Below are 22,500 nucleotides of genomic sequence, written 5' to 3'. Positions count from 1 at the left end.
TGAGATGTAAAAAGAGCGTGCATGGCAGAGGGATAGGCTGTGTGTGTGTGTGTGTGTGTGTGTGTATGTATGTGTGTGTGTGTGTGTGTGCGTGTGTGTGTGTGCGTGTGTGTGTGTGTGTGTGTGTGTGTGTGTGTGTGTGTGTGTGTGTGTGTGTGTGTGTGTGTGTGTGTGTGTATCGATTCCTGCACCTCTGCCTGTCAGTGGCGAGTGCCAGGGTCTCCCGCCAGGAGAAAAAAAAACAAATCACAGCGGCAAAGTGATGGATGTGGCACTCCAGGATCCACTGGCTCCGCCATCTGGACAGCCGACACTGTATATCAGCCTCATGCACAGCAAATTAAATTTACATCCGCGCCACTTCCTCAGGCTTTTGGGTGCACAGATGTAGAAAAGGAGAGAAAGTCCCCCTCCACCTCCTCCACCTCCTCCACCTCCTCCGCCCCTCTCCTGTCCTCTGTCGTCTCCTCTACCCATCATTAGTCACACTCCTGTGTCTTATGCTACTTACCTGGGCAGCAGGCAGGGAGGGGGGCTTTTATGAGAGCCTCCGACTACATGCTGTTAGTCAGAGGTGGCCAACCCGGCTTCAGGAACCGAAAGTCCTACCGTGTGTTCCTTATGCCTGCAAAGGTGAGATCACAAATTGGATGGCAATCTACCTGGCTGAAGAGTTGTTGTGCTAATTAGGATCAGTTAGTGAATGGCTGGAATGAAGTTGTGGCAGGACTTTCTGAAGCAGGGTTGTCAAACTCTGTTGTTAGTAATCTACAGGTTATTTTTTAGAGATCTCCAAAATTGTCATTTATTACCATTTTGAAGTAAAGCTACAGGCTAACACATTTAATAGGAGTGACAGATGTCTCCGACATAAAAAGAGTGTTGATTGTGTATGTTAGGTGTTCAGGCACTAGAGGCCTTTAATTTCCTCACTTCTCTTGAGAGGATGAGGAGAAGAGTTGTGTCTATAATGGGTGGAGTGTGGGGATATTTGACAGGCAGGCAGGGATAAAAACAGTCCCTCAGCTCGGTGAAAAAGCCTGGTGATGTTTATATGCAACTTGTCCCTCTCCCGAGTATGTTGTGTTTGCCTGTTTGCTTAACATTGCCCACCTCTCTGTGTCTTCCAGACGACGGACGACCTGTTGGTGGCCTCGGCCGAGTGCCCGAGCGACAGCGACGACGAGGACATCGACCCGTGCGAGCCGAGCTCAGGTGGGTTAGGTTAGTCATCTCCTTTTATTACTACTTCTCTCTGGCTGTGTCGCTGTCGCTGTCGCTGTCTCTCTCAGTGGGGTCTGTCTCCGTGTGTCTCTCTCGCCGGGGTCTGTTGCCGTGTCTCTCCTTTGTCCTGTGTTGTCACACACTTCCTGCCACGGCCTCGTTTCCCATACACCGCCCCACACACACACACACACACACACACACACCCCTTCACCTCCCCCTCAGCTCCAAAGACTGACCAGAATATTGGTGACTCTCCCTGAATGGGACAAGCTCCCCCCTCCAGTCCACACTGTCTTATGTTGCTCCATTTTGTCCCATACCCGCTCAGTCTGGAAAAAGAAGCTCCAAGCCCTCTCCACAGAAAGAACTCGTTCTTTCTCCCTCCCCCCCTCCTCCCTTTCTCCCAATTTGTTCCTGTCTGTCCTCACAAGAGACAGAGAGGCGGGGCACAGTGACAGTGAGGTTCGGACGGGCTCAGCCAATGAGGGATGGCGAGCTCCAGTCTCCGCCTCCGATGCCTCTCCAGCGTCAGGCAGCGCCTGGCGAGTCCCCGTCGTTATTAATTATGCTCGGCAGCGAGAGAGCGAGAGAGAAGGGAGAGAGAGAGGGAGGGGGAGAGAGAGAGAGGGAGAGAGAGGGAGAGAGAGGGAGGGAGAGAGAGAGAGTGTACTTGAGCGAGTCGAGCTCTGTTGTCTCCGTCGCACACGGGCGCTCGTGTGTTGTTTATGCGAGCTGATTACACTTGACGTGCACGTTAGGTGTGTTGTCAGTGCTGTGTACACTGCTCTCAAGGAAAACAACAACACCAGCAGCCCCGCACCCCCCCTCTCCCCCTCCAAAAAAAAAAACACACCCGCCTCTTGCAAGTGTTACCTTTTTTCCCCTCACTTTGTTTTCGTACGAGATGATGGCACACCACTAAAGTGCGACTTCCAGTCAGTATGCGAACACATGGATGGAATGACAGGTAGAGAGAGGAGAGGAAGGAGCTTCCTTTTGAAAGGGAGCTAACAGAAGATCAGACAGACAATATGTTGCGTTACATCAAACGCTTTGTTTCTTTTCAAGCCCCCAGTCCAGTCAAATGTGCTGTCTCCGTGCATTACTACCCCAGCCTGAGGCAGTCGCAAAAGAGAATGAAAAACCCACCGAAAGACACACAATATGTATTTCAAGGCATGTACATGAGAAATATGAGTCGGATTAAAAGATAATCAGTTTATCCCTCCGCAAAGCACGTCTTTTTGAAAGATATGTATTTTGGTGAGATGTGCGCACACAAACGCAGTGGCACTTGTTTACTCGGCGTCGGAACATCCTGCATACTGATGTAATTGTTTAATTAGCATTCACTGTGAAGATGAAGAGATTTATTGAAGGGGTACCATCATTAGCATTTGTTATGTACTCATATAAATGAAATGTAAGCTCACACTGTAGTGAATTTGTACATAGTTTTTTATGTACTGTAGATTACAGTGCACTGGAGACACAGTGGAGATGGATGGTGGCTTTGGAGAGGGCCCACTCCACCCATGGTCGTTTTAGCCGTGCGAGCAGCCACAGAACCAGATGCTGTTTTATGAACGCACTTTTGACTGAGACATCTGGTCCTGTAAAGCAACTGTCGGATTATCCTACGAAATTCTGTAAACAAAACATCAACAAAGGCCTGTTAGGATGAGCCACAGAAACTATTCATGAATATAGAAGCACCGGGATGTTTTATGTGTCTGTGTGTGTATACATATGCATGCATGTTAAGTGTCCTCTTTGTGCATGTCAACTGTGACATACTTTGCTCCAGTGTGTTCTGACATGCTTGAGTGTGAAGGGCTCCCCGTGGTGTGCGGTGGAGAGGAAAGAGCTTTTCGAGATGAGACGGCGCGAAACAGGCCCGGGGGTGGGAGGAGGAAGCACAATTAAGAGGCACGACTCGAGGCCGCTCCCTCTCCCCGCTATCGATCTGGCGGCGGCGGCGATGAAGCCCAGACTAAATTAATGTTGGCCCCTCGGCTCGGCAACGTCTCCTCGGCCGTCACCGCAGACTCTGATTCGAAGAGGGGGGGGGGGGGGGGGGTTGCAGACGGGGCTGATGAATGGTGTTGCGCGGAAATCCACCCACCACCACCACCACCACCATCACCCTCCTAATGCTGATATACAATCAAGACTCATCTCCACGAGTGATGGAGGCGGTTGGAGACGGAGGGAGTCGGTGGTTAGGGGGGCCCATACAAGTCCGCCTCAAACATCTGTCCCTCTGTCTCTGTCGGGCGACGAGGTTGTTTACCGCGTCAAAAAAAGTGGAGAGGTGTCTCACAGCTGCGTCCCGGTCAAGGTTGCCGGCGAGCGCAAATAAACAACCGAGCGGTAGACAAAGCCGTAGATTTCGCCAGAAACCCACCGGCAATAATAAAAGAAACGCTCTTCCTTTTGTGCGAGGGAGGAGAGAGAGAGAGAGAGAGAGAGAGAGCGCGAGCACGCTTCGGTCCAGAATCAGTGAGATTTTTGACACTGTCTGTGGGAGCTGCCATGGCGACAGCTGTCTAGCACCGCAGCCTGATTAATATCTACATTCAGGGCCACTCTCACGCTCGGTGGAGTGGGCGACGCCACGCGCGCCATGGCCCAGCGACGCGTGAAGGACTGGGCGCACCGGCTGCCCGACGCACGGCGAGCGCTGCAGAGCGGGTGGCTCAGGTTACCCGCAGGCTTCCAATCCCTCTCTCCGACGTTCTGCTGAAGCGCTCCTTTTTTTTCCACGGAAAACGTGGAGAGTCTCTCCTCTGAACAGCACCGAGAGATGGGGCAAAGTCATGGCTACCGCTGTTGACTATTTCTCTAGCTCTGTTAGGTCAGCGAGGTTAAGTTAAAGGTAGGGCACTGGATTCTGGGAAAAACATTGTTTATATTTAAGCTCAACACCGAACTATGTGTCTCTTTTTATGTTTGTTTTCCATTTACAGAGTTAAGACTGTGTACAAACACCAAACTCCAGAGGTTTTTTGAACACGTACTGTACACACACATAGCCTTTTTCCACCTACAGAGAACAGGCTCCGTTCCCGTTCATGAACCAATATTTGAACTGTGCGGAGCGTGTCGACCGAACAAAAGTTGGTTAGGAAACGAGGCACCTTGGTTTGGAAGTTGAACCAGACAATAGCTGTTTTCTCCTGCGAACCGGAGTGGGCATGTCATTCTGCTGTTCAGAGGAGGGAAGGCGTTTTCACTGTTGCCTTGAGTAAACAAAACTAGTGCTAGCACTTACTAGCATTACACTGCAGACGTTGATTAGCATTCTAAACTAATTGCTGCCGTTTTTACTGGACAACTGTTCATTTTGTTTATGCATTTCATTTCATTAACGTTTGTTTTTGTATGCAACACCCATTGTTGATGGCGCATCCTTGGTTCAGTTCAAAACTGGTGGAAATGCGGGTTGGTTCACCAGATAGCACCACGGTTTAAAAAATTCCGAACGGCACCGGTTCAATAAGGGGTTCGCTGTCGGTGGAAAAACTCCTACTCTGAACAGACAGCTGGAGGATGTTGAGAAGAGACATTTAAATTAGGGGTTTCAGATCAGATTGACGGACTCTTTTGGCGTCTGTGTAATAAGAACTGAGGTATGGGTTCTCCATTGTGGAACATGGCAGGCTGAGACTCCCGATGAGACCAGGTACACTCTATGAGACCAACGCTCTCTTTTAGCGGCCCCAGCCCAGCCCAGCCCAGCCCAGCCCTGCTCTGCTCTGCTCGCTTCCTGAGTCCATCGAGCCTCAAGGTCAGCGCAGCACGCCGTAGATCATGGCGGACTCCTGGCGTGGCAGCGCTATCAGCGATCGAGCGATATCGATCCGGTCCTGCTTACTTATTGCCATGCTTTATTTCCCCCCGCCGCCGGGAGCCCGCGGCGAGGCGACTGCACAGCGGCGGGCTAATCTTCCAGCAAGGCCCAGATTAGATCACTCTGCAGTAAATTGAATCTCAGCCTCCACCACCATCACCTGCCTGCCTTACGACCCTCATCACACCACCCCCCCTACACACACACACACACACACACACACACACACACACACTCACACATACACACATGCACACATATATACACACACACACCCTGTGGGGGAGCTGTGCTCTGGGTTTGGGCCTGTCTCGCACCTGTCACAGAGGGCAGGATGGATGGACAGCGCTTTGGCATCTGAATGTCTGCCCCACGCCCCCAAACACACACACACACACACACACACACACACAAATTCCAAAGAGAGAGACAGTTCTAACCCTAGCTTAAGCTTTGTCACCATGGGAGTATAGAGATAGGGATTTGAGATGACACGCTGGATGGGCTGTCAAGATGACCCCTTTAAACCCAGCCCCTCCCAGCATCCCCCACAAACATCTGGGCCGAGCTGTGCCAGGCAGCTGTGCGAGTCAGACAGCCCCCCCCCCCCCCCCAAAGCAGAAGGCATGAGTGAGACCGGGCACGGAAGCAACCTAGAAGCATAATGCAATTGTTAGTGGAAAAGGGATTGTCTTTTGTGTATCGTTGTCAAAGCTTATTTCTATTAGCGATCTTGAGAAATCTCGCCCCCCCCTCCCCTCCCTGCGCGCTACGCACCATACGCCGCACCAGAGCGAGCTCGGCGGGAACAACAGAGCACAGCCGAGCGTGTCGTGGCGTCCGGCACGGCGATGCGCCGCAAAAGGCAACATCTGCTGCCACTGCACTTGAACTCGCCCCTGAGACTGTCTGTCTGTCAGCGGGCCCCGGCGCTACGAGCGGCGGAGCTATCGGGAGTGGCAGCTTTTGACCGCGTGCCAGCCCAGAGCGTGCGCAGCCGGACCGGCCTCGGAGTGGGTGACAAGGAGAGGTCAGCGCTGAGAGGCACCGGGGGTCAGCACCGCCACTTCAGCTCATCGGGAACCCAGTAAATAGAGCCCCCCCCCTCCCGCCCTGGCGCCCTGTCGCCCACTCGCACTGTACACAGCCGCTCTCCCGGGGACAGGCAGCTCTTGTGTTTGTTTTTGCGTACGCCGGCATTGTTTATCGTTTTTGTTTACACTCCTAACAGACATTTGTTTTGCAGAGGAAATTACAGTAGCAGAGAGTCCATTTTGTAAGACGCGTGCTCGTATGTGTGATACGCTTGATTCATCTCTTGATGTGTCGTACCAGTGCAGAAACTGGAACAGCTCGTTTATATATAGCCATAATCATAACCATAATCACAAATAGATACACTCTAAGTAAGCATCATTTGTTCAGACGTTAATTACATGTGATCCCATTGCCCAGTTTAACTCATTCGTCTTTGCCTCTTAGCACAGTAACCATACTCTGGAGAGCAGGGAGAATGCTCACACCGTGGCGTTTTCATAAATCATACCTCGCTGTCCGCAGCTTTTTGATTGCCTGGAGGCAGGTGAAGGTTAATTATTTGCATATTTTTCCCACACACCTTTTTACCGCCGCCCATCCTCCTATTGTACTGCTGGCTCCAAAGAAGCTGCAGTATCTGACATTTTTGCTAATGTGTTAGGGGTTTTTTTTCTAATGGAGGAAGAGAGAGCCTTTGTATGAGTGTGTGCGATTAATCAAATGCCAAGTGACAAATTCCACACAGTTAGTCTGTGGGCACTGACAAGCACACACTGTCCCAGCTCCCCCTTCGCATGAGAGTAGAGATATATATTACTACACGATGTATTTTTTTGCAGTGTTTCTAAGATTAATGAAAGAACTGTGACACGCTAGTGGCAGGACAGGTCACTGCCCACAGGTAATAGGCTATTCAATCATTCCGCGCTTGAGCCTCGGTACCGATGCCCACCGCAGACTAAGTTGCATTCTGTGTGGCGTCGACTGCGTGTGCGCGCGCGTTACGACCGCCCCCGAAAAGACTCAGACACAACACAGGAAACGCACGTCCGGGAGAGGCTCAGATGTCAGGAAGTGGCTTTGCCCTCTCCTGATAGAGGCAGACCACGTCGCGCATTTGGAGTGGACGACCTGCATTAAGCAGCCACAAAGCTTCAGCTGTGTCCCCTGTCCATTCACAATTACCGTTACCACCACGGTCATCTTTTCCCCCACGGTGAAAGTAATGTATTGGCTGAAGTCGGGTCTTTTTTTCCAGCATTCTTGCAAATTGTGTTCATTTTCTGTATCCCTCGCTCCCTGGAGATTACCCACGACAGGCCTCACATGGCAAACTCGGCTTTAATGAAATGTGTTCTCTGAGAAAACAGGATTTCATGCTCGTGTCTGCTTTGCTGTCAGGCCTTATCCGAAGCCCCCGTGCCCCCCCCCCCCCCCCCCCATCTTTATTTATCCCCAGCAATTATATTTTAACTCTCCGTCTCGTACTATCTCTTCCTCTATTTCTCTCTCTCTCTCTCCCTCCCTCCCTCTCTGTCTTGTCCCCTCTCTATATCTCGGCCTCGTGTCAGCAGCATCTTTTTGCTGACTCTGATGCTAACCCGATGTGTCTGTTTGTTAGTCCGCGAGGAGTGTGACTGATTGCGCTCTGGGAAACACAGAGTGAGGACCGGCCATTGTTGGAGTAGGAGTCGCGGTCGTCGTCGCAGTCCGCTTGCGTGGCGGCATCCAGACAGTCCTTCAGAACACCTCTAGCGGGGCCGCCCATCCCCACCCACGAACCCCCCCCACCCCCCCCAGGTTGGCCCGAGTGGTGCGATTGCTTTCTGCAGACGCATAAAACAAAACAAATGTAATGTAAACACTCAGAGTGTTCTCGGCTATTCCCCCCTCAGCCTGTGCGGGCAGGATTGAAGACTGGGGTTTGGAGTGGGTGGGGGGCGGGGGGGGGGGGGTGGGTCCATGATCCGTGAAATGCACATTATGGCTGGGGGCCGAAGTCAAGGATGGAGTAATAAAACACTGAGTCGAGCCGGCACTCAGCGAAGGCCGCGCTCGCGCATCTGACCAGGGAGGGCAAACGCTCCAGCTACGGAGCGAAGCCACAAACCATGTCGCTGTTAGAATTACAAGCCTTCTTTTTTTTAATCTTCAAAAGGAACCGCTGGAATAAAAATGAAAACAAGCTTTTTTTTTTTTTTAATCTTCAAAAAGGACACAACGGGAAAAAAAAAAAAGTTCTCTGGCTGGACAGCAAGTGTGCTTTGACGAAAGGTGTTTGAGTTCCGTACGAAGCCCTGCGATTTCTCACGATTGTTTGATCCTGAAATGCTCCGAATCAAAGAGACAGAAAAACTCAGACATGCGACTTGCCGTCAGAACTTCAGCACCAGCCTCTGCATTATGAATGCTCCAGCGCTTGCTCAAATACTGTAATAAGTCACGTTGATGATTTTCCTAATGAATGCTCTCATTAGGTTAATGGACAAAACGTCTCTGTCAAACAGAGCTCTAAGTAAAACAGGCAAATAGGCACACGCGTACATGCACAGAAAAGGGGAAAAATCGTCGCTCCAATCGAGGCAGTTAGCGCAGCCCTTCTTTATGAGCCAATAAATTGCGTAAGCTCCCATAAAAAGGCGCGTATCGGCCCATATAACCCTTGTGAGGGCGGCGCGTGTGCAGAAAAAGTAATGAGGTCTTTATCTTGGACCGGCGTTTTCCTGTCAGGTCAGCACAAGCTCAGGCCCAGAGGCTGTGCCATGGAGCGAGAGTGTGAATGAGAGAGGGAGAGACGGAGAGAGAGGGGGATAGAGACAGAGATGGAGGGAGAGAGAGAGTGACTGGGAACCTAGTCCTTCACTATTTGAAATCTAACTGTTCACTGAGGTGCTCTCTCTCTCTCTCTCTCTCTCTCTCTCTCTCTCTTCTCTCTCTCTCTCTCTCTCTCTCTCTCTTTCTCTCTCTCTCTCTCTCTCTCTCTCTCTCTCTCTCTCTCTCTCTCTCTCTCTCTCTCTCTCTCTCTCTCTCTCTCTTTGCTGCTAAGTCCTCTGGATTTTCAGGCCATCTGGCAGCATCTTTAGTCAGTATTGACTGAAAAGAAACTGAAGCCCATGTGGACTTTTTGCCTCCAACTTTCCTTCGTCACCCAGCTAGTGAACCCACACGCAGCTGATTAAGTTATCATACTTACGGCATCAGCATTTTTATCACTTTAGCACTGCTCACCCTGTAGTTCCTGCATGCTAATTTCATATGTTAACATATTCATATCTTTAGCACATTCGTGTGTGTGTGTGTGTGTGTGTGTGTGTGTGTGTGTGTGTGTATGTGTGTATGTGCGTGTGTGCGTGTGTGTGTGCATGTGTGTATGTGCATGTGTGCATGTGTGTGTGTGCGCATGGGTGTGAGCGTGTGTTTTTGTATGTGTGGGTGTGTGTGGGTGCGTGTGTATGTATGCATAATGCTTTGTCAGCAGCATGTCCAGCTTACTGTCAGCAGGCTTTAATAAAGTGACCACACTGCTGCTCCCGAGAGCATGTCCATCATTAAGCAGTCCCGAGCGGGGCAGGGGCAGGGCGGGGCGGGGCAGGACAGGGGGGGGGGGCAGGGGCCTAGGCACCAGCCCAGGAGGAATGGACTCATCTCCAGGGGACTCGGGTGGCTAATTAAGGCAGGGCTAGCCTTAATACCCCCGTGTGGCGAGCCAGTGGGGAGAGGCTGCGGTGGAGGTTCTGTTGCCCCCACAAAGTGGCCTGTCTCCTGGCTGATCCGCCCCGGGCGAGGGACGCTGGCAGCTGGCGATTACAGCGGGATATGTGGCAATAGCACGGCGCTAATCCACTCAGATTACAAAATGTGTCACTGAGCTGGCTAAGTTAAAACCCCATTCCCTTTTACTGCACAAGACTCCCAACAGCCTTACCCCTGGTGTGGAGTTAAGCTGTCCCGGATGAAGTCTTGTACCGCCACAGTATATCTGTATCCAGCCTGCACAGACACAGACATAAACACACACGTAAACACACACATGCCCACACAGGCACGCTAACACACGTTAGAATCGACTCCCGACTATTTATTCAACAACACATACGTATATACACAAATCGACTGGTCTTCCTCCTCTAGGAATTCTGCCAAGTGAATCCGGCGTTGTCATGTTCCTTTACCTGGAACGTCTTGGGTTCTTTCATTTCTCAGAAGAAGGATCATTGATTAGTACCGCATTGTGCTCAGCTGACGCCAAACCCAGAAACAACACAGGAGGTCCTTAATTGCAGTATGAATCCAACCTAGAAGTTCACACTCTAACCTGCGAAGCCGTACGCTGTGGCTGGTGCCCGTTAATTATGTTCCTTTCAGATGAATGTCGTCGATTGCAGTAGGCGACATAAATAAAGTGTCATTCTCAGGGTGCTGTGACAAGAAGCAGTCAATATCACGAAGGATGTATGATGAAGCATGGGGTCCATGATAATGAAACACCTTCCATCACCCCCCCACACACACATACAAACACAAACACACCTACACAAACACAAACACACCCACACCCACACACACATTACTTTGTATCCATCAATTCATATATAGAAGGGTCAGTCAGCACATTGTCTATTCATTAAAGTATAATAAGCTGTATTTGGTCCATTACCTCGAAGAAACTATACCCCCCCCCCCCCCACCACCACTAGCCCCCACCCCCCAACACATATATACACACACACACACACACACACACACACGCACATGCCCTCACACATGCACACACAGGCACACACACACACACACACTACCCCAGGCATCCCACCACCTCCACCGCGGCTGCTTTTTCCACCTCCGTCCAAACCGGGCCAGCAAGCGCAGGCAGCGGTGCAATGAAGACAAATGAGGAGAAATAGTCTCTAAAAGGCAACCATTTATTTAAATCCCCACTGACACCTGGGCTCCCCTGATCCGTTCCCTCCCGTGGATAAGGGGGGGGGTGGGGGGGTGTGGGGGAGTGGGGAGAGGCTGAGCTGGGGTGAGAGGGGGTGGGGGTGGGGGAGAGAGTCGAGGGAGAGAGGCCCAGGAGAGCCTTGTCAGGGCCATGGTTAAGAACGGCAACAAATTAGACAAGGACTCCCTGCGCCCCGGGGGGGTAGCATATCCCCTCTGTGAGGTGAAGCGTCAGGGTAGACGCAGAGGGGATGGCGCTGCTATTGGAATGAAATGCTAAATTTAAAGAGCACAAACACACACACACACACACACACGCACATACACAGACACACACACACACACACACGCATGCGCTCACACACACACACACATACATATATTCACACATTCAGAGTAAGCACACCATCAAAGGGCAGATATCTTTTCTCCACTGTATCTGTGCCATTATTCAACCCCTTCACTAGAGATGGTCTCACATGGTGGGTCCCCATTACCCCCGTCCTCACACACACACACACACACACACACACACACACACACACACACACACACACACACACACACACACACACACACATACACACACACACTTACCACACCACCACATCCATGCTCCCTCTCGGTCAAGTATACATCATCCACATGATTGGTTGCAGGAAGGTTCTGTCTCATTTTACCCGTATTCTGATATCCATCTACCCCTGCTGAAACACCAGCCAGAAGCGAGCGGCTCACAAAAGGAAATGAGTTGTGACTAAATGACTGAAACTTTAACCAGAAAGCCCATGAATAAAACAGCAGGGCTTTTTTATGATGATCAGGAAGCGACAGACCAAGTTTCACCCAGACCTGAAGATGAAGGGGCAGGGGAGGGGAGGGGAGGGGAGGGGAGGGGTCGGTTTTTGCAGTGGTTTTGCGCCTCTTCATCCCACCGGCCCCCCAACAACACCCCACCACCACCACCACCACCACCACCCTCTTTGTTCCCTTCACTCATGTCATCCTCCTCCACCCCTCTTGAGTTTATCACTCTCTTTCTCTCCATCTCTCTCTTTTTCTCCCCCTCTCTCTCTCTCTATCTCTCTCTTATCTCTCCCTCCCTCCCTCCCTCTCTCGCTCTTTCCCGACGTGCCCAAACCCCTGCAGAGCCGCCGCGCGGTGGTGAGGCGCCACTTACATCGGAGGTCGTTTTCTCTCCGTCTAATTTTACCCTTGGGCACGCTCGAGTAGAACTCATAAGAGCTGCCATTACTTTAAACACTCGTCCCAGGCCCTTATTCCTCCCCCGTCACCCCCCCCACCCCCCCACCCCACCCCTCCTCTGCTATATGGCCATGGGGTGATGAAGCCGGGGCCTCAACTGGAACCTCATACGCACAGCAGGGACAAAATTGCAGATGACACTCGTCACTATTCTACAGAAGATGTGCCTTGTATCGTCGTAGCTACAGTATGATAACACAGCTAAACAAATACAACTGATGCCACTGGAGTGTATAGGGGATTGCACCAGACTGTTACACTTGCGTATAGGGGATTGCACCAGTCTGTGATCCGTGTGTGTGTGTATAGGGGATGGTGTCAGGCCTCTTCTCCCTCCCGAGGCAAAAAAGGAAGGAGCTGGAAGAGAGAGAGAGAGAGAGAGGGGAGGCCTGTGGAGAGTGATGGAGGGGGTTGATAGGGCGAGGCCGAGACAATGGAGAGAGCAGAGAGAGCTGGAGGAGAGGAGGAGGATGGCTGGAGGAGGAAAAGTTAATGAGTGATGCAGTTCAGGAGTCCTCAGAAAGTTGGCGCCGGGGTAAAAAGAGGACAGGAAGGAGGAAGGGGAAGACAGAGGAGACAAAGACGGAGAGGCTCTAAAAATTGCTCCAGCCACGGCGTCACATGGTCCTCATTGGCGATTATTGTCATCGGTTACGTCACTGTTTCAGATTGATTGAGTCACCCGCGTGTTTCCCTTGGCTCCCCTCCCTGTCCTCGGGGTCATCCGTCCCCAAGAACTACGAGCTGAATACGGCTAAACGAGGGCTGGTCTGCAGCCAAAACAAGCTGGTAGGAATGCCCCCTCCAGCACACACACACACACACACACACAGACACTTACAGATTCATGCATGCACAGATTCACACATCCTCCTGACTAGAGGGGGGCGGTGATGGACACCATAGGCACTAGCAAATGCGCCATAATGGCGCCTAATCACAGAGGACAAAGACATATCTGTGTCAGCACATTGAGATGGCCACTTTAATCCTTTAAGTAGTGCCTCTGCTCCAGGGTCTCCAGCTCTCTCTCTCTCTCTCTCTCTCGCTAAAGAGAAATTAATTTGCACAAATTGTGCAATTGTGGTATTTAATCCCCTTTTTTTGCATCACATTCCTCCTCACCATTTTAATCGCACACAGGCACATGTGTGTGTGTGTGTGTGTGTGTATGTGTGTGTGTGTGTGTGTGTGTGTGTGTGCCTGTGTGCGTGTGTGCGTGCATACCTGCGTGTGGCTAGATGCTGTCCAAGAGACACCTGTATCAGTTACGGCACAGTGCAGTGAAATTTCTCAAATTTGCATTAAGCAGTCCCGATACGTATGGCTGGCATGCATCCAAATGAGGAATCCACCACCACATCAATTACTCTCTCAAAGCAAAAGACACATGGAATGGGGAAGGCCTCTTGTTGGTGATGAATTCATTTCTCCACCATTCCTCCAACTGACACACATGTGGAGTGGTGCACGCGCTACCAATTAAGTGCAGATTCACAATGTGTCAGGCGCTCGCATGTATATTCATGGAGCGAAGTTTGTTTTGTGTTGGGAACCCCTGAGGCGGTGAGAACCCGAAGTCGGCAAAGCCCCAGCGATGGTTTGCCTCCGACGGATAATCTCCCGGGCTCTCGCAGCGGGAAGCCAATCAATGGATCTACAACTCGGAGCAGGTGTGGGAGTCAGCTTGAGATGGGGTGGGTGGGTGAGCCACATGACTTCCTCTCGAACAGGAAGAGGAAGTGAGCAGAGGGTGTGGGCTGTGGGAGCCGGGTGGCATTTCAAAAGCACCTGGTGGCAGGGTCACGTTTCTAAAGCCCGGCGTGAAAACCCCAGAGTCTCTCCTCTCAATGTCCTCCGTTCCAGCTACAGAGGGCTGTGTGCATTATAAAATTATTTACTCTGAACAAGCATAAAAAAAAACAATAAGGTTTTTTTTTTTCTGTCCTGGAGCGCTTTGACCCTGAAAGTGAATTTTGAGGCAGTTTGGTGTAGCCTCGCTGGGCCAGTGGATGTCTGGTGATGTCAGCCAGGGGCTTTTGCCTGGAAGGAGAGCAGAGAGAGTGTGCTTTTTTCACACCTGTCCGCTGGGATAGCTCGGGCTGCCACAGCCACTGCTAATCTGTTCCAACACTCAGTCACACTCTATCCCCCAATGGCAGACATACCCTTGTCCTTGAGAGTCTGCAAACCTTGGTTAGCATACCCTCACTTACATCCCTCACACCCACACACACACACACACACACACACACACACACACACACACACACACCAGATGAAAAGCCTCCTGTTCACCTGTCTTCTTTCGTTGACAGAAAGAGGAAAGGATCATAAATGTGCAGTAGGTTTTGTCAAAACTCCTTTTGAGTGCGCATATTTTTTATTTATCAATCTGAATATATGACTAAGACAAGAATCCCCTTCGTATTACATTGTCTAAGTTTGTAGGCAATTTCTTTTTTACACCACACACGGAAAGTAGCTGAATAATAAATGACACTTCACTCTCATGGACTCTTCTCATGAGAAGGTTCACTGGTAGCATGAGAACAAGGCTGCAACTCCATGAAAATCAGCCCCTGGTTTATGGAAAGGAAGGACCCAGGGTGGAGAGGGAAAATTGATGAATTGATGAGTAGATAAAAAAGTGCTTTATCTGAGTAGGGCATTAGTGGAAAAAGAGAGACCGAATGAGTGAGCGAGAGAGAGAGAGAGAGAGTGAGAGAGAAAGAGAGAGACTGAGGGGAAGGGGTGAACGAGTGATGAGAGGGGATTGAAGAGAGAGCTATCAGACTTGATGGGAGCCGGATTATAATTTGGATGACTCTCGTACATAATGGGGGCTCACAGATATGTAATCAGCATCCCATTCAGCCTGGCAAATGGATCCCAAAGCACAGACCGCTCCAACATTAATCCCCCTTTATCAAACATTTAGAGTTCATTAAGGAGAGGCCAGCCCCATTCATCTGTGGGAGAGCAGGAACCAGTGCCTGCCGAACGTTGCCCTGCTTTCCCCCCGCTTGCAATTTGCATCACAGTTGACATGTTTTGCATGTACAGTGTGTCTCTGAATCATCCGTGAGTCACGTCAGTGCTTAGGGCTGCTGCGTCTCACGTCACAGCGCGGGTATTGTGCTGTCTGTTTTAAAAAACGGAAGCGCACAGGGCCAGTATCTATTTTTTATTTTATTTTTTATTTTTTTATCTTTTTTTATTTCGGCTCAAACGGTAGATTGGGCAGCGCTGGTCGCTGATAGCGTGGTAAAAGAGCACAGAAATGATGCCGTGAGGAATAGCATTGTAGGCATTATCCTAAATGGCTCAGGAAATGATCATGAACGCGATATTAGTCTTTTGGGGAAGGAAGAGAATCTTCCATATCTATCATTCTGGGGGGAGCAAGAAGATTAATATCTATTTATTCTTTTGCCATTTTCGAGCAATGCACAGCAGATATAAAAATATAAAGCAGATATAAAAATGTAAAAGTATTGAGGGTAGAGGCGAGCAGAAAAGTAATTAGCTGGAATGGCTGCGGGTAGGCTAGCGTCGAGAGACTTGTTTTGCAGTGGCGTGTCAACGAGCCCGTCTCTTTAGCTGGCCTTCTCCCTCAGTAATAACCTGTTTTTTCTTTTTTCGCTTCCCTCCACTTCTCTCTGTCCCCCCTCTTCTTTCTTTCCTCCCTCTCTGGCTTTTCCTCCGTGCAGCTAACCCGACGGGCGCGGGCGGGAAGGTGTACGAGGGCTCGGCGGAGGTGTTCCGCGAGTCGAGCAGCACCACGGGCATGGTGGTGGGCATCGTGGCGGCGGCGGCGCTCTGCATCCTCATCCTGCTCTACGCCATGTACAAGTACCGCAACCGGGACGAGGGCTCGTACAGCGTGGACGAGAGCCGCAACTACATCAGCAACTCGGCGCAGTCCAACGGCACGGTGGTCAAGGAGAAGCCGGTCAACGCCACCAAGAGCTCCGGCAAGGGCAAGAAGAACAAAGACAAGGAGTACTATGTGTGATCGCGTGCGGTCGCACCGGCTCGGGAGGGAGGGGGCTTTGCCAGGGACCTTTTTTTCCAGACTTTTCTGAAGGCGAGCCCCGCAAAGGCCCTACATGTGTATCATAATTATGAAAAACAGAGCAAAAATGGATCGAAACATAAACACTGGTGATGAAAAAAAAAATAACATTTAGTCCTCATTTTATCAGACATGGTGTTACGCCATAAAGTGCAAAATGGAAAAAAATGGAATAAAACACAGTTTAATTTAATATTCTTGTCAAGCCCTCTGGACTGTCCACATGAAAGCGCAGAACTGAATAGACAGTTTCTCAAGAGAAAGACAATAATCTTCTGCTGGGAGTGGACAAATATCAATTTGAGACAGCTAAAATACCACCATGGACTTACCCTTGACTGACGAGCAAATTACCAAACCAAACCCATATCAATATCAAGTATTCCACAGCCTGGAAAAATGAAATCTCTTGCTCTTGTTTATAAAAGGCAAGAGAGGAGGAATACAGTCTCACTAACTGTCAGTGTTTTCATTTCCGTTGCCTGTGTTTGTGTTGCTGGGATATTTTTTTCCTAATGAGAAAAAGAGAGAGAGAGAAAAAAACCTGAAAGGAGAAAAGAACCCTGAAAGACATGATGACGAATGCAACCACAAACTATTTGCCGAGGTTGAGAACTTCAAAGATCACAAAAGAGAAGGGCAGGCTAAGACGCTACCTACCGTACGATTCAAGGAAAAATCAGCCAAAGTATTTGCACTTTTCATAGCGGCAGCGCTCGCCAACACAAACTGTTGTTCGGCCCGCTGATAGACCTATCAAAGGTGCAAAGAAAGGAACGGCGGCCATTGGTGAAGAATGACTGAGACTGCACACTTGTCAAGTACGGAGAGCAAGTCACAGAGGAGCATGGAGACCTTAGCTTTTCCAGCTGTGAAACCTATGGCTCGTGATTTTACGCCGAATCTTTGGGTGTCTGAAAGTGATCATTTGGGAACACTCCATGCACGCAAAAGTATCTTACTACATATGTTTATATACAGTACAACCACATCTATATGTGCTTTCTGGACTGTGACAAAGTGGTGTTTTATAGCCTGTTGTATAGATGATGCAAAATATATCTGCTCCTCCTCAACCATTTTTTACTAATAAAACTATGAAAAGAATAAAAAACAAGTAAATGTTATTAAGTGTTGCTAGGTATAGGCAATTTTATGAAGACATCCGCAGATGACATTTTGAGTTGCATTGTTACTTTCTCTGCCCTGAATACAAACTCCTGCTACGTTTTTTTTTATACACACATACGAAAAAAAATATAGATAATCCCAACCTGTAAATCACACCTGACCAAGGAAGTGCAAAGATGACATAAGGTCCCATTCAAAACTCTGTGTTTTACGGTTACAGGTGGAATCACTGCCTAGTCCCACATCCTGCCCCCTGAAACAAATCCTGTGTGAGACTGGTAGCCATGTGCAAGATAGCCCTAGCCCTGTCACTGTATGTGTTTTCAAAGTGGTCTTGAATGGTTTCCTATCGCTCGCTATAATGTGGACGCAGGAGAGAAGAGGTGACCATGTCTGTCATTCCGTGTTTGTTTTTTTGTCCTAACTCTCCCATCTGTTGAGCCTCGCTAAGAACTGAACACAGGAAGAGCCCGAGGAAAAGAGGATGTGGAGGGAACGAAAAAAAAGCTAAAGCTAAGATTAACCACAATTCTGAATTCTTTGTTTGTTTATTTTTTTATTTATACCCGTGCTATTCTTTTTTACAGTATTTTATGTTCAATTGTGGCAATTCTTTATTGACCTCAAAGTAAAAATTTATTATGAAAAATAGTTTTGAAAAATTAAATGAACAAATAAAATATTACCTAAGTGAAGAAATTGCAGTGCTATTTTTCCTTTCGCGTACTAGCGTTATTACCATGTGTCTTTCACAACCACTGAGTAGTGAAATAAAGAATAACTCTCTCTCAGGTCTGTCAGCAACCAACAAAAAATATATAGGCCTTGTACACACATACATACACACAAACACACACACACACACACACACACACACACACACACACACAAAGACACACACACACAATACGGGCACAATTCATTTTTCGTATTCTCTTCCTCCCATCTATTTCCAGCAAGCCCATTTTCACAAATACCTCTTAAACAGCATGTCATTGTCAGAAAAATAAAAAAATAAAAAAGGTATTGAACTCCAGGATAGACGGTTCCCATGTTGCGATTCAGCTGGCTTTTAACATTCCACAGTTATTTATGGGCAATAAAGCCCCATGGTAATGCATCCACCGCGGGGGAACACAAAAGACAATACATTAGCCAAGGGTACTTCCAGACACAGAAAAGGCGAGGAGACGGCTCGAGATCCTCGCCTCCTGGGAGGGCTGGAGATGTAACCTCTCATGGAGGAGGAAGAGGGAGGAATGCTAAATGAACTCCCAACAGCAGGAGCGACAGCCGCAAACCACATGGCAGAGTGCTGGGGACGCAATACAACCCTGCACATACTGTGAGGACAATGGCCGTTAAGCAGGCCATTTTGTGTGGGTGTGGGTGTGTGTGTGTGTGTGTGTGTATGTGTGTGAGAGAGAGAGAGACAGAGAGAGAGAGTGAGTCTGTGTGTGTGTGTGTGTGTGTGTGTGTGTGTGTGTGCGCATCATGTTTTTTTTTCATTGGATTTATATACACTACACAATAACATGTATGACTGACTCACAATATATTTGTTTGTCGTTTGGTGTTTTCTTCTCTGCCTGCCAAAAGCAATGCTAAACAAGGGTAGCAGTAGTAATTTGTCACTTGATTTGATATGACAGCTTAGTTCTAGGATTGGCAAACAATGATTAAAATGAAGACTTTACAAAGTTTGTCATCTTTCAAAAACCCAGGAACATTTGCTCCAAGCAAGTGTGAAGAGAATGCATCTGATTCAGGCCGATTTGGTGATGCAAGGTTGAAGGCAACATCCCTCACTGCATAAACATTATGATGAATGTTCCCCCTCAAACAAATTCCCATATTACTGTCTTATCTGTTTAGTTACATCACTCCATTCCCTCTGACTGCAAAGAATATTACTATTATTGATGTATTATTATTAAGTTAATAGTGATTTCTTAATAGCTTTTCTTTTAATGAAACATAGGTTCAGATCCATTCAAAGAAGGTTGCACATCAGATGTTAACATATCCCATTCAAACTGCAATATTTACTAAGTTAAGTGTCCGACATTGAAACAAAATAAAAAATTATATATATTTTATCAGATGCCAAAAAGACTGCTGGGATCCAATGTCTGAAAAGTCTGGAAATATAGACATAAACTCCAACAGCCAACAGTGCAATAATGATCTGCAGGAGAATATGAGGTAAGGTTGTTTATACAGTAGATACGTTTATAAAAAGATAGAGCAAGTTTTTATATTATGAGATGGTCTACTGACGCACAAATGAATCATCTGCTTGTGGTATGGTGCATCAGCTGAGGAGGATGGTGTTAATACGAGCCCTCACGTTTAGGTTCTTTGGTGAGTTATGTAGGCCTACTACATTATACATCTGCAAAGGGAATGTCTACATGTGTTATGGTGAAATGTTTTGAACCATAGCAACCCCCAGGATAAATAAAGAGTGACTTATTTGTTTGACATCATTGTACAGTCTGATATGGACTGAGGAGAAAAAAACAAAACCTCTCAGTCAGGATGGTCCCAGTGGCAGTCAGGCATCTGTGACCAATGTAATATGGTGAGGCAAAAAAATCCTGGGCTTTATCTCGATAGCAAGACATAGGGGACTCAGACACAGATCAGCAAGCCGATAAGGCTTACTGCACATCTCGCCTCGAAAGCCACTCTCCCATGGTGCATTGCAGCGCCCCGGCAGGCAGGGACAGTGCGAGATTATTTATTTAAGGCCAGCCCGCGTGTGAAGACCTCCATGTCTACCGTGGAGCGATCAATACATTTATGATAGAATTGATTCGACACTGTGAAGAGCACCTTCTCAGTGAGTCTAAATCTGATTGTAAGAGAGAGAGAGAGAGAGAGAGAGAGAGAGAGAGAGAGAGAAAGAAAGAAAGAAAGAGAATTGTTGACAGATCGTAACAAGGTCATGGACATGATAGGCACAACAGAAGGCCAGTGCTGATATGGTCGACAGATAGTTCAACAGATAGTTCAAAGGAATGAATGCGTAGGGAAAATATATTAAAAAAAATGGCATATAGGATTACATTAGTAATCCTCTCCAGTAAAGTGAGTACAGGCGTGTCTTGCCATGGAATATTCCAATTTTCATGCACATTTTCTCACAATGGATGCCTCAAAGGCGTGGACTGAGTTAAAAGCACAACATCAGATATCACCTCTTATTTCCAGAAGTGCACTTGTGAGGAACACGTTATGGGTGTTTTTTTATTCCCTCGTCACAAAGCTCAGTCAATCTATGACAGTCCCTCAGTTACTGAGCTCATCTCTTTGATCCATGTTCATTAGAAGGTGTTACAGGAATTTCTACTGGCAATACTTATTCCAACATGCTAATTGGAAGTTGGAACTCTGAGGGTCCTTTGGTATGTGAAAACTCTCTCTCTCTCTCTCTCTCTCTCTCTCTCTCACTTTCACTCAAATGAAATCATATTATCCATCATCAAGAAAGCAGCTGAAATGTGAATGCAGAAAGCCCCAGTCACAGACAACACAAATGGAAATTGCAATATTTAATTTGTCTTTCAGCTTAAAAGCCTTAGTATTTGTAATACTCTGAATGTATTCTCTGCAGTGTGCTAACACTGTTGTGCATGTTCCACCTCTAAGAGCTTCCATCAGCTAGCATCAGAACTGCTAGAGTTTTTCCTCTAGGTTCTATTATTATTATTCTTTTGAAAGTGTTATCTATGCTCCTAAGATCACAAGATAAAGTGCCACCTAACTTTTATCAATGTCAATGAATGTAATGCCGTTCCTACAATGTGAGTTTATTACGTTAATTACCATGTATTCTGGTTGTAATGAGAGTAGGAAGATAGTATCTGCAAAGAGAACACATCTTACCTCTTGGTCTGCAATCAAGAATAGTTGTCAGCTGGATTTCTTATATGAAGTGGCTGATTCATTCTGAAAGGACTATGTAGATTGTTCTATGCATATGTATAGGACTTGCAGCCTTGTTTTGGGTCTTTGCCACTATTCTAAAAGATATTGCAGTTTAGACAACATCGTGGTGAACATTGCCATTGTACATTTATTTTTAGTATTATTGGGGTGCCAACCTTGCATTCTGTACCACTCCAGCAGTGTGAGTTTTTGCCATGAATATGTTGCCATGCCCTGAGTTATAAAAAGGCCCTCAAGGTTTAGAGCCGAAAGTCCTTCAGTTGGAAGGCAGTCAGGTGGTGATTTTGGCCCTGCTCTTCGAATTTAATATAAGTCTACTTTAAGTCACAGGATAGCATAGACCACTTTGCACCAGAGGATGGTTCCACAAACCTCTCTGTATCAACACAGCACAACCTTAAGGATGTGGAGGTATTTCCGCTGAAATGAAACAATACGTCATCTTATGTAATACATGAAGTCCATTTCATGGAAAAGCAATATTCACAGCTCAGAGGAGGGTAGATGTTGAGTTCTATTACAACTCTATATCTAGCCTCTCTAATGTAGTTTAACTCAGTATTATTTAAAGCAAATGACCTCTGAGATTTTCTGCTGTTCAGAACTAATGGACGAGCTGGAGCTAAAGGATTCCCATCATGCACAGCAGAGTGGACTTTCTTACATGATGGAGAAGGCAAGCTGTGTGATATTAAAAGGCATTACTTTCAAATACTGCGTGTTGCCTTTTGCTGTAAATTATTATTGAAGTCCTAACATAATAGCACATTTTCTACCATTTTCTCCTGTCGTTATCTGCAGAGCATTAGAGAGATTGTTTCTCTTGTATGCCTACCATATCCTATACTGACATGTAAACGCTTAACCTGATCTGCTACTATACTATTGATGAAGTGTCCCTTCCCTGTATAAGACACGCCCTTTCCTTATTTGGGGTTGTCATGTGTGCACCTTTCCGATGTCGCTAATAAACTGTGTGATTATTCTTCTCTTGATAATGCATGTTCTGTAC

The 22,500-nt window shown here is 47.8% G+C and overlaps 1 protein-coding gene across 15 annotated transcripts in view; it reads left to right on the top strand.

Annotated features, from left to right (window-relative positions):
* The window catches only part of LOC134063546 (neurexin-1a-like), a 277,854-nt gene extending 259,621 nt beyond the window's left edge, over positions 1–18,233 (top strand). For 9 of the 15 annotated variants that reach the window (XM_062519112.1, XM_062519108.1, XM_062519107.1 and 6 more), the window contains 2 exons: positions 1,131–1,224; positions 16,039–18,233. In XM_062519112.1, the coding sequence (XP_062375096.1) occupies positions 1,131–1,224; positions 16,039–16,343 (399 nt within the window). In that variant the 3' untranslated portion in view covers positions 16,344–18,233. The remainder of the gene's footprint in view (positions 1–1,130; positions 1,225–16,038) is intronic. The other 6 variants (XM_062519113.1, XM_062519114.1, XM_062519111.1 and 3 more) reach the window with 1 other exon arrangement.
* The last annotated feature ends 4,267 nt before the right edge of the window (positions 18,234–22,500 follow it).

The sequence above is a fragment of the Sardina pilchardus genome, chromosome 18 (assembly GCF_963854185.1).
Source record: "Sardina pilchardus chromosome 18, fSarPil1.1, whole genome shotgun sequence".
NCBI lineage: Eukaryota > Metazoa > Chordata > Actinopteri > Clupeiformes > Clupeidae > Sardina > Sardina pilchardus.
The sequence above is the reverse complement of the archived record's forward strand: the minus strand, read 5'-3'. Positions and strand labels throughout refer to the sequence as shown.